We start from the raw sequence: 12044 nt of genomic DNA, 5'->3' as shown, positions 1-12044 counted from the left end.
TTATTAGATACTTTGTAGTCATGTTGGAACCGGTGCATTTCTGAATCAAACGCTCCAAATAAATGGACATTTTGGGGATATAAAGAAGGAACTTATCGAACAAAACGACCATTCATTGTGTCACTGAGACATTTGATATTGCAAAAAGAAGATCTTCAAAGGTAAGGCATTTATTATATGGCTATTTCTGACTTTTGTGTCGCACCTGCCTGGTTGAAAAATGATTTATGTGTTTGCATGCGGGGCGCTGTCCTCAGATAATCGCATGGTTTGCTTTCGCTGTAAAGCCTTTTTGAAATCTGACACAGAGGCTGGATTAACAAGCTTTATTTTGATGCTAACGGGAATCGAGTGGGATTCGCGCTTAAGGGATCCATAAGATATGGAAGTAGTTTAGTGCTTAAAAAAAGGGGTGAAATGTGCGAAAACATTTACATAGTTTCCTGATCTTTTTTATATCTCTCAGATAGGACAGACACTTTAAAACCAACTTCCTTTAGATTAGTAAAAAAACAATCTGTTTTTCCATGTATGAATCTGTTATTCAGTGTGTTTCTATTGGCTAATAGTAGTAAGGCCAAATTCAATGTTTCATCAAATATAGATATAGTTTTAATGAATATTGTGAGGAAATGAGATGTAATTATTTAAATAAGCCTGTATTATAACTGATTGACTCAATTATCGTTAGTGAGGCTGTTTGATAAGTTTATGATAGTCAATACTGATGTTTAGCTTGATTAATCTTGTTCAATAACCTGCTTTTAAACTACTATCCAAATGACTTACTTCACACCCTGTTGTACATCTATTAGTCTAGATAATGAATAGAAATACACATAAGAAACAATTGTCATAAATAGCAAACATTTCTCCAGCTCCACTGCTTTGTAAAGCCTGGTTTATAAATCTGACCTGAACTCTGAACCTTAAAAGAAATATCTCAATTATTCTGTATTTTTCAATGTTATTGCCCTTCAAGACTTCCTACATAACCACTCATATCTGCCAAAAATTCATCTAAATATGAGAAACAAGCGGCCACACAGCTTCTGTACAGTATAACCTGGAGGCGTTGTGTTAAGTTCAAACTTCGTGCCGCCTGTTCCGTCACGCTTGTGTGGTTTGAATCCAACCACCAGCCTCTATCAACTGTGCTATATAGGAAACGGCCCGGCGCTGTTGCCTCGGCTGTAAGGCCTCAGCATTACCGCATGATTTGTGATGTGGCGATTTCAATCCCAGTCTGACAAAACTATGAAGAAATATGCCTCCTCTTCACTGGAAATGCCAAACTTGACTCATGAGTCACAATAAGATCTCATACCGCTGTGTTATGCAAACTATTATATGACAACCTGCCAAGGGGTCTCCCATTTCTAAGAGAAATAATAGGGCCACACTGGACGAGAAGTGGCATGTCGTAATAGCCACATAACATAACCCTGATTATGGCAGATATACGCAAACATATGTTTTACAACTACGGTAACTTATAGCATCAATATGACTAAAATGCTTAAAGTTTGGCTTTTGCCCAGGTTTAAAAGTCGTGCAAGAATTGATGTCAATCATTGCATGTCAAGTCCTAAAGGATAGGATTAAAATAGTGTTTAATTTAGAGTTTCAAATGTAGAAAATTACCAATTTAAAGGCTTGTAATAGACTTTATTGGCAAAAATAACAAACCACAAAAAAAAAACACCATTCAACCAACAAACACTGTAATAACGACCAAAATGGTTGTTTTCAGCCACTGTCATTGAGTTAGTAAGTGGTTCCAATGTGATAGCTAAAGGTAAACTCAAGCCACATACCTGATAAATCTGTAAACAGCTATGTCATAAGATCTCAAAAGTAGTATACTAACTCTTCTTAACAATTGTATTGGTAGTCTTTAATAATTAATTATTCCACATCCCTTGAGCCCAGAGTGGATTTTGGTTATAAAATACCTTACTTTCAGCTTTCACTTCTAGATAAAGCAAAAATGCAGATCACTCCCCCCCAAAAAAATCACTTGTTGGGTCAAACAACAATACATTGTGGATCTTGCTGCTTAACAAAACACTCAGAAAACCTGGAACATTCCTACGACATTAGCGAACATTCCCATTAAGTTTAAGTGGTTTACTGAACATTAGGATAACATCCCAAAAACATTCAAATAATGTTTTTCAGAAAATGTTTTAAATGAAATGTCCTCCAAACATTCCTTAAACTCTTTTGCACAATATCTGTAACAACCACCACAGAACCTTCCCCTAAGGTTTTTAATAGGTCTCCAGGTAATGTAATAAATGTGTGTTCTGGAACGACACCAAAAGGCACCAAATTGGTGGAACGACCCAGAACATCCCGTTTCAGGAACACCATGTTGTGCTTTTGCAGGCTAAGGGTGGTTAGTCTAGGAGTAAATGATGGTAAATAAACCAAAATGGTATACAAGTTCAAACAGCTGGCACTACATCCATTTAATATGTAATTGTTTTTTTCTGTAATCAGATTAAAAGAGTGATTTAAAATCATTGCATAGTGGAAAAGTAAGTCTAAGCCTTATTTATGGATTTAGCAGACAAATGTAATTCAATAAATACCTTTAATATTTAAGTACCTCTCGATCTGAAAACAAAGTGTATGTATATATGAACAGCATGACATTGTTCAAAATTATGAGACGGAATACATAGTACCATGGTTAGTAAAAGCCCCTGTTCTATTTAACCCATACATGTCAATCATAACCACAAGTTAAAAAAAAAGCTATATAGCAAATGTCAAACACCAAGGCCCTAATCACAATTTTGAGTAATGTTCAATACAGTTTGAATATGGCACAATTCCTCTACAAGAAGAAAGGCTTTAAGAGCAAACAAACAAGTACAAACCAGATCAGTCAATAACAAGTCGATGAAGCCTCTAAGGTTTTTCAAAGTTGTGTGTCTGGGGGGTGTTTTAAATTGTTCATTGATCTATGATCAGAGTGAAAAGGCCACTCAGTTGTATAATGCCATACTTATCTGACAACAGGAGTGAGTTATTTGAGCAGCTTACATTAAATAATTGGTTTAAATGATTATAAATTACACCATTCGTATTCAAGGGCAACCTGACCTCTGCAGATAGAACAGGTTCAGACACAGTAATGATCACTTAAATAAGGTTACTGTACAATAAATAAACATTCAGATGAACTTGATCTCATGTGAGGATGTGTGAGTGTACAGTAAATGTACAGTACCAGTCAAAAGTTTGGACACACCTACTCATTCAAGGGTTTTTCTTTGTTTTACATTGTAGAATTATAGTGAAGACATCCAAACTGTAAAGAAATAACACATTTGGAATCATACAGTAAAAAAATAAAAATTAAAAAAGTGTTAAACAAACCAAAGAAATGTTATAACTGAGATTCTTCAAAGTAGCCACACATTGCCTTGATGAACGCTTTGCGCAATCTGGCATTCTCTCAACCAGCTTCAAGAGGTTGATCTATGTTTAAACAGCAAGATCCACGATGTATTTGTGTTAACAGGTGTGCCTTGTTAAGTTAATTTGTCAAATTTCTTTCCTTCTTAATCTGTTTGAGCCAATCAGTTGTGTTGTGACAAGGTATGGGTGGTATACAGAAGATAGCCATATTTGGTAAAAGAGCTTGCCATTTTATGACAAGAACAGCTCAAATAAGAAAAGAGAAATGACAGTCCATCATTACTTTAATACATGAAGGTCAGTCAATCCAGAACAAAGAACTTTGAAAGTTTCTTCAAGTGCAGTCGCAAAAACTATTAAGCGCCATGATGAAACTGGCTCTCATGAGGACCACCACAGGAAAGGAAGACCCAGAGTTACCTCTGCTGCAGAGGATACATTCATTAGTTACCAGCCTCAGAAATTGCAGCCCAAATAAATGCTTCACAGAGTTCAAGTAACAGACATCTCAACAACTGTTCAGAGGAGACTGCGTGAATCAGGCCTTCATGGTCGAAGTGATGCAGAGAAACCACTACTAAAGGACACCAATAAAAATAAGATACTTGCTTAGGCCAAGAAACACGAGCAATGGACATTATACCGGTGGAAATCGGTCCTTTGGTCTGATGAGTCCAAATTTGAGATTTTTTATTCTAACCGCAGTGTCTTTGTGAGACACAGAGGTGAACGGATGATCACCGCATGTGTGGTTCCCACCATGAAGCATGGAGGAGGTGGTGTGATGGTCTGGTGGTGCTTTGCTGGTGACACTGTCAGTAATTTATTTAGAATTCAAGGCACACTTAACCAGCATGGCTACCACAGCATTCTGCAGCGATACGTCATCCCATCTGGTTTGCACTTAGTGAGACTATCATTTATTTTTCAACAGGACAATAACCCAACACACCTCCAGGTGGTGTAAGCGCTATTTGACCAAGAAGAAGAGTGATGAGTGCTGCATCAGATGACCTGGTCTCCACAATCACCCGACCTCAAACAAATTGAGATGGTTTGGGATGAGTTGGACCGCAGAGTGAAGGAAAAGCAGCCAACAAGTGCTCAGCATATGTGGGAACTCCTTCAAGACTGTTGAAAAGCATTCCAGGTGAAGCTGGTTGAGAGAATGCCAAGTCTGTGCAAAGCTGTCATCAAGGCGAATAGTAGCTACTTTGAAGAATCTAAAATATTTGTTTAAACACTTGTTTGGTTACTAAATGATTTCATATGTGTTATTTCTTTATAGTTTGGATGTCTTCACTATTATTCTACAATGTAGAAAATAGTAAAAATAAAGAAAAACCCTTAAATGAGTAGGTGTGTCCAAACTTTGACTGGTACTGTTTTTTTTTATTGCATTAAAATGTAATAGTCTTACAAACCCATTGAGGAGGAAAAATAAAAACTCTATCCCATACCAAATCACAGAGGTGTTTTGGCATGAACCACTATGCACTAAGGCAGGTAGGGTGAAGTCAGATGGACATGGGTCAGTCCTGGGGTTAAGAGGGAGTGATGCCCAGCCTTTGGCTTCCTGCTCTACTACTCTTCTGTTTGTCGTATTTGACCGACACGATGAGGAAGACCAGCAGGGTAACACACTGGATCCCCGCTAGCAGGAAGAAGTAGTAGTTGAGCTGGGAGTCATTGATGTTACCTGGAAAGAGGGATGGAGAGAGGGAGATGGTAGGAACAGTGCCATTGTTATGACAGAATTCAAGTGCCACACCTCAGAAAGAGACACCACAAAAAGCTGTAGGGAGGAAGAGATGGGTCAAAATAAAGAGGCATATAGAAATTATTAGAAATAAATGACAAACAGCAGTGGTTGATGCATCCTGCAGAGGGAAAAAGAGGTAGAGAGGGATGGGAGCATGACACCAACATCACAAAGCAACATTCCACATTAAAGGGATACATACAACTGTTCATTCGCATAACCTGGCAATGTCACATGGCAACGACAGTTGCTTTGTCTCCATGTTTAGCTCGTTCTTTTAAGAGAAATTAAATCTGTCTGAAGTGGCTTATGCTTGAGAAAAAAAAGACAGCTCTGTCAGTGTAGCTGGAAGCCACTTCTTGTCTTATTACTATGAGATGCTTAACGCAGTTTGACCCCACACTTCAATGATCATATGAATTGCATTATTGATTATCTGGGATTGAAGCATGAGAAAATAACAGAACATTCTGGACCCTCAGCTGTGAGGACAGGCAAGGAGTCTCAATACTATGAAAGGATTGTTTGTTTCCTTGGGGGAACGGATTCAATAACAAGGCGTAAAAACACAATGATGCGCACTTAATTGTTTGCCTTCATTCTGGCTTAGCGGATTGAAATAATGAGTTTGTGTCTCACGCTAGATTTGGATTGGAGATACTGGCATCGTATGTTATAGAAAAGCTATTTGACCGTTTACAGTACAAACACCATCTCCTTAACAAAGACCCGCAATAGAGCAACTCCGTAACCTTAAGTCATATCACCACCTTATAATCTATAATACTGTACTGTGAAAAAAAATTGTTTCAAACTGTCCATGATGACCCTTCTGTCTTCATGAGATATAAAATTGTCACCCTCCTTTCTCAGCTAACATCACCAGTCTCCGCAGTGCATTGTTATGAACAAGCCTCTTTCCGAGGTTTATGCTTGCACCCAGCTATTGCTGTCTGCTTCTGAATGCTGGCACTGCTGATTGGAGTGGTTGTCCCTATTCATCAAACAAACACCGGAGGGCAATTCTAAACAAAATCTAGCCCCCCCCCCCACCCCCACCCACCCGCTACAGTTTCACATGAAGGGAAAAGCCGACAGCTGCACTAAATCAATGATTTTGCAAACTAAAACAGTGCTTTGTTTGACAATTGTGTTGGCGTTAGAGAAGCCTTCCACCCCTGGCCATGTTAAGCAGTGGTTTACTGGCCTTAATGTTTAACCAGCAGCACATCTGACGCAAATCACAGCTATTCTTTTGACGGCTTCCCAATCAGAGTACCCAGCATAGGGTTTTTCTCACGTTTATTAAAAAAGGGTTTGAGTTTATACAATAGGCACACAGCATGGCACGGTTTCTTAGCCTGGAAGGATACATGGGAGAACGGACAGCGCTCAGCTAGCTAGCCTACATACTGTATCTTCAAATGAGGAAGTCCAAAGCTCCAGGACAGTGTGCTGTCAAAATGCACCTATTAAGTTCTCCACGTGGGACTGTCACAGTGAATAACGACCTAGAGGAGGACCAGGCTTAATTTTAATTGGAGAAGGGGGTAATCCCACAGAAGTCTTGTCATTTCCCATGGTGAGGGTGGGCGGCGCGGGCGGGCTGGGAGAGAGTGAACAGGGAGAGTGGTCTGACGGCCCTCCGAACCCTGGGGTTCAGAGACCGTCCAATTATACTGGTCCATCCAGAGCTGGGGGCCCCGGGAGCCAGGAGAACACAAGGACTCACACAGTCACCATGTACACGACAGGGGGAAGAGGTCAAACTCACACATGATACTGGTGCGGTCATCAACATGACCCCAATTAACCAAGGGCTTGAACTTTTGACTGGACATGCTTTGGAATTTGCTGAAATCATTTTGACAATTTGAGTCACGAGGCATGACCAAAATATGACACTAATACATATACCGTTGGATTGCATATATATTTTTTTGTGTGCATAATTTTCACTAACAATTAACTTATTGGTGACAATACGGCCAAATACGCAAACCAATCTATACAAAGTTGTTCCTCCCTGGTAGGGAAGACTCTGTATAGTCTACCATCTGACCAGAGCAGTAAAAAGGAGACATGATTTAAAACGCAGTACCAAGACCCCTGATATCTCATTAATTTCCAAAACACAAAACCTATAAACTATACTCACTCAAAGCCTAAACTGAAAATAAATCACGCCTACAACTCAACAGATCGCTGCTAGCAGCACTTCACCAGGGGAGGCAGAAGACATGCAAGTTGGGATATTTTAACCGTAAAGAACCTCCAAAACGTAACGGAGGACTCACTCTGCAGGCCGTCTAAATAGTGTCCTTTGCAGTTCATCATACGATTGTTTTCACCTTTATATGAGTGGTGCAGTACTGCATCTCCTGTCACTAGCACATCTGAATCCATATCATATCCAAACCCAGAGATGTGTCTCACTGCCTCGGTCTGTGCTCTTTATGGATAATTGGAAAAGGAGAAGACCGGCAGGATAATGTTCACGGGGGGGGGGGGGGGGGGGGGGGTTTATGCCGGCAGAGTCTGCTGCTTGCCTTTCAAATCGATAATTCGCTTTAACCGACACTCAGTCTGCAAGCACAGCCTTAATTAACACAAGGGAGTTGGCCTTAAGGAGAATGGGAGAGGAGAGAGGGCATGACAGAACTGCAGCTGAATAAATGCATGTTGAGGGGAAAGAGCCACCCGTTCATTGACCTTAATTGTGTAGTGTTTTATAGATTCAATAAACATCACCAGAGAATAAGTTATATAACTGGATCCTGAGAAATATCAGGGGACGACTGATGAAATCAAATGAAAATAAGTCTTTACATCTCAGTTTATGGAGTAGGTTTGAAAAATTGTGCAGGGTTTACATTTTTGTAATGGTACCTTCTTAATTTCATTATGTCTGCCTCTGCTTACCTCCTTCCCACTCATGCCTCCCCAGGGCCCACTTGGCTGGTAATTACAGCAGCAAAAACAAAACAAGGACTTGTTGTACAAACCATTAACGAACCCCATACATATTTGACAGGTATTTAGGGAACTCGATCGATATGGAGGAATGCAGCACTATCCAGAGGTGGGACACTGAAGGGAACTTCTATGTCTGTTTGCCTCTAACTGAATAATATTAGCCACCATGATGCATTCATTTAGGCAGAGAGCTGCTGCAATAATAACAACAACAACTGAAACACACAGACCTCCAATGATCTTCTGCCCCAGCTGTGGACATGAACATACTTTGTCTGACTTCCCTTTCTTGTACTGTAAAACTTCTGGATGGACTAGAGACGAAATGGAAGCAGTTGATCAATAATGAGTACCGGTAATTGTAAATACATTGATAACTATCTATCAATACCATTATTAACTTATCAATGGATAAATCACTACCCTGAACTCTGACACCATTAAAAGGAAAGAACAAGCGTCTGCTGCTAGATAGGCTGGAAATAGCATTAGTCAGTTGAAAAGCTGCCGTTTACAGTATTTAAAACATACATCTCACATTGATTATTCTTTCATTTAAAGAAATACCTTCCCTTATACAGTACATGTATTATATTAAGCAGGAAGACTTGAGCACCAATCTCAAGAAGAGCTCCTTATAAGAAGAGCTCATGTGACCATTTTTCCTGCTTTGGCACCGTTGCCCTCCATTAAAAACAGTCTTTTCATGAAGTATCATCAAAGGAGTCTTGAGCAGGATATGTGGGTCTCAACCCAAACTGTGAATGTCTAAAAGATCCCGACATCTGATCCTGGACCAGTCAGGACTTGAACCAAGTACAATTAAAATAAAAAGGCCATTTCCTGGTCTGTGACTGCAGCTACCTACTCAGAGCTCAAGCTTTGTGTTCCTTAAAGTCAATGGTGGATGAATACATTGAGCAGCAATTCAAAGGAGCACACGTTTCAGCAGAACAAAACATCTTTATGTATACAAGCCAACTCATGAGGCAGAAGGAGAGAAGGTTGACCTTTCATTGACTGACCGTGGGGTTAACTCCGCACAATGCAGTCTCTGTCAAAGCGGAGGTGAGATGGCTGCCTTTTCTAGGACCAAATAAAAGGATTGTGATGAATGACCAGTCAGATGTGATGTCAGCCTGACTGTGGAAAAAGCCCATTGGGATTTTAACCCTCCTGTTGTGTTCGTTTCATGTTAAATAATTCTGTGTTCCCGGTCCAAAATGACCGCCCCATTATAGCGGATTATAAATCCATAATAATACATATATGATCACCTCATGTTGTGTTAGATCTTTTTATCAACTTAAGTTATTGTGAACATTACAAGTTTTGAACTTCTATTTGCTATTTATGGCCTGTAGGCCTCATTGACCTGAACTCATACAACTTGTTTTTGAGTAAAAAAAGCATAATGTTTGGATTATTTTGACTATAACAAATACTCAGATTAAACATATTGTGCTATTTATCGCAGACTACTTTGTGTCAAAGTTTAACAAGGACTCTCTCCTCCTCACCAGTGTCATGATCCTCACATACAGTATATCGTTTGGTCATTGTGCTGCCACAGAATGAATTGTGAGCAAGGCCTCAAAATGCTTAATATACCAGAGCTGCGAGAAAAGGTTGTATACATTATTGAAACAATGTTGAGATTTTGTAGTCTCACCCATTCATTTCTAATGACAGGTCATTTTTGACAGGGAACACCACAGGTGTACAAAAGTTAAATAAAACACCCAAAATGTAATGAAAATCAGCAAAATGTATTTTGTGTGTTCAGATGCCCTGTGTGGACAAAGTCATGGAACCTTATGATAATCAGATTAAAGGAACTACATTTTTCAGAGAGAAAACTCAGTCCAATTTGACCAGAACACAGCAGGAGAGTTAGAGTCACCAAGTCGAAAACATAATACAAATACAGTCACGACCAGAATAACTGACACCCTTGACAAAGATGAGCAAAAAAATACTGTATACAGTAAGGTAATACAAATACTGAGCTATATTGTATGCAAAAATATATATATTTTATACTGATACAATTGGCCACAATTTTTTGTTTGTTCAACAACTAATACTTATTAAACAAAAAATACAAATTGGGGGTCAAAATTATTGGTAACCCTGTTTTCAATACTCCAGCACCCTCCCCTTGCGAGGAAAATGTCACAGACCCATTTTATAAAATATTTTATGAGATTGGAGAACACATTGGGAGGGATCTTAGACCATTCCTCTACACAGAATCTTCCCAGATCGTTGATATCCTTCATTTGCGCTTATGGACTACCCTCTTCAATTCAAACCACAGGTTTTCAATGAGTTTCAAGTCCGGAGACAGATGGCCATTGCAAAGTGTTGATTTATTGGTCAATTAACAATTTTTTTATGGATTTTGATGTGTGTTTGGGGTCATTCTCTTGCTGGAAGATCCACAGCCAAGTTACAGCTTCCCGGTAGAGGCAACCGGGTTTTGGGCTAAAAAAGTCCAGGTACTGGGTAAAGTTCATCATTGTTTTGAGCATACAATAGTATTGGTATTATTTATTGTACCGTTTTATTTTCTCATCTTTCTCAAGGGTGCCAATAATTTTGGTTGTGAGTGTACTACAGTTCCCAAAGGCATATGCCTTTACATTTGGACAGACGGACTGTATCGTTGTATCTTACATTGCTTCTCTACCTGTGCATGCCTGCTGCTAGTTTGTGAGGACAAGACGTGAAGAGAGAAGGTGGTGTAGTGAGACAGAGGTGAGTAGTAGCCTCCAGCTGCCAAGGTAGCTAGCTAGCTGGCTGGCTGTGGCAGCTCTATGGTGCGCACTCCAGGGGCAGTTTTACTTAAGAGGAGAGGGCTGTGTAATCAGGCCCCCAGCTTGTCATTAATACTGGGTGTCTATCCCCAGGTCTGCACCACTTTGCTCACCAAACCTCCTGTTTACTCCACGCTTCGCTCTGCCTCCGCATCACACAGCCCTCAGCCATGGAAATGAGGAGGATACGCTTCCATCGCTCCTGCAGAGCGCTGAGCCAAGGGGGGTGGGGGGGATAAAGACAGGTAAAGCCCAGCAAGGTATGTGAAGGAAAGACAAAAAGCAACTGCACAACAAACTGACAGGCTTTGAGGCCAAAGCTTTGGCCACCTGGATGTTTTATTCTGTTTGTTCACCCACCCCTACTCTGTGCGGTTTTTCTTGAAAATTACTTTTTCAAAAAGCAGCGCGAGATAGAGCGAAAGAGAGCAAGAAAGCTTGCAGGCAAGCCAGGCTCTCGTTTAACAATCAAATTATGCTTACTAAACAAACGGCTCCTCGGGCGAGGCTAGGCAAGTCGAAGGATGGATTTATGAAGCCGTGCCAAGCATCTCCAAGTGCTAATGTCATCAAAAATACCTCCCAACCTGTCGGCACACTGTATTAATGAGCTATTAGGTGTTTGTGGTTAAACAATTTACAGTGCAGCGTATATTCCGCATGCTCCCTGGAAAGTGCATCTGGGCCGGGGGGCTCCTTTCACCAGGGAACACATCCATCTGCTGCCACCGCCACACTATTTATTCCTGCACTACGACAGATTTACACAAACCTTTTGTCGTAGAGTCTGACATCTCTATTTATTACAGGAAACACTTAAAATAAGACAATTGCACCAGGATCATTTTTTCCTGCTTTGGTGCAACCAATTTACAAACTCCTTAAGTGGAATTTAAATCAGGACGACATGATAATTCTTGTGACGCGTCCCCCCAGGAAATACATTTCTGTTGATGTGAAAGTAAATACTGCAGATGGAATCCAAATGTCAATACTGTGCTCTTCTATACGAGGACAACAGTAAGCTATGACACAGTGCTGATGTTTTTGTCACA

The 12044-nt window shown here is 40.2% G+C and overlaps 1 protein-coding gene across 1 annotated transcript in view; it reads right to left on the bottom strand.

The window, feature by feature from the left end:
* Positions 1 to 1647: 1647 nt before the first annotated feature.
* The window catches only part of slc15a4 (solute carrier family 15 member 4), a 42767-nt gene continuing 32370 nt past the window's right edge, over positions 1648 to 12044 (bottom strand). Inside the window, exon 9 of the mRNA XM_014160265.3 lies at positions 1648 to 5131. Coding sequence (XP_014015740.3) covers positions 4977 to 5131 — 155 coding nt within the window. The 3' untranslated portion in view covers positions 1648 to 4976. The remainder of the gene's footprint in view (positions 5132 to 12044) is intronic.

The sequence above is a fragment of the Salmo salar genome, chromosome 20 (genome assembly GCF_965601325.2).
Source record: "Salmo salar chromosome 20, fSalSal1, whole genome shotgun sequence".
Taxonomy (NCBI): Eukaryota; Metazoa; Chordata; class Actinopteri; order Salmoniformes; family Salmonidae; genus Salmo; species Salmo salar.
The sequence above is the reverse complement of the archived record's forward strand: the minus strand, read 5'-3'. Positions and strand labels throughout refer to the sequence as shown.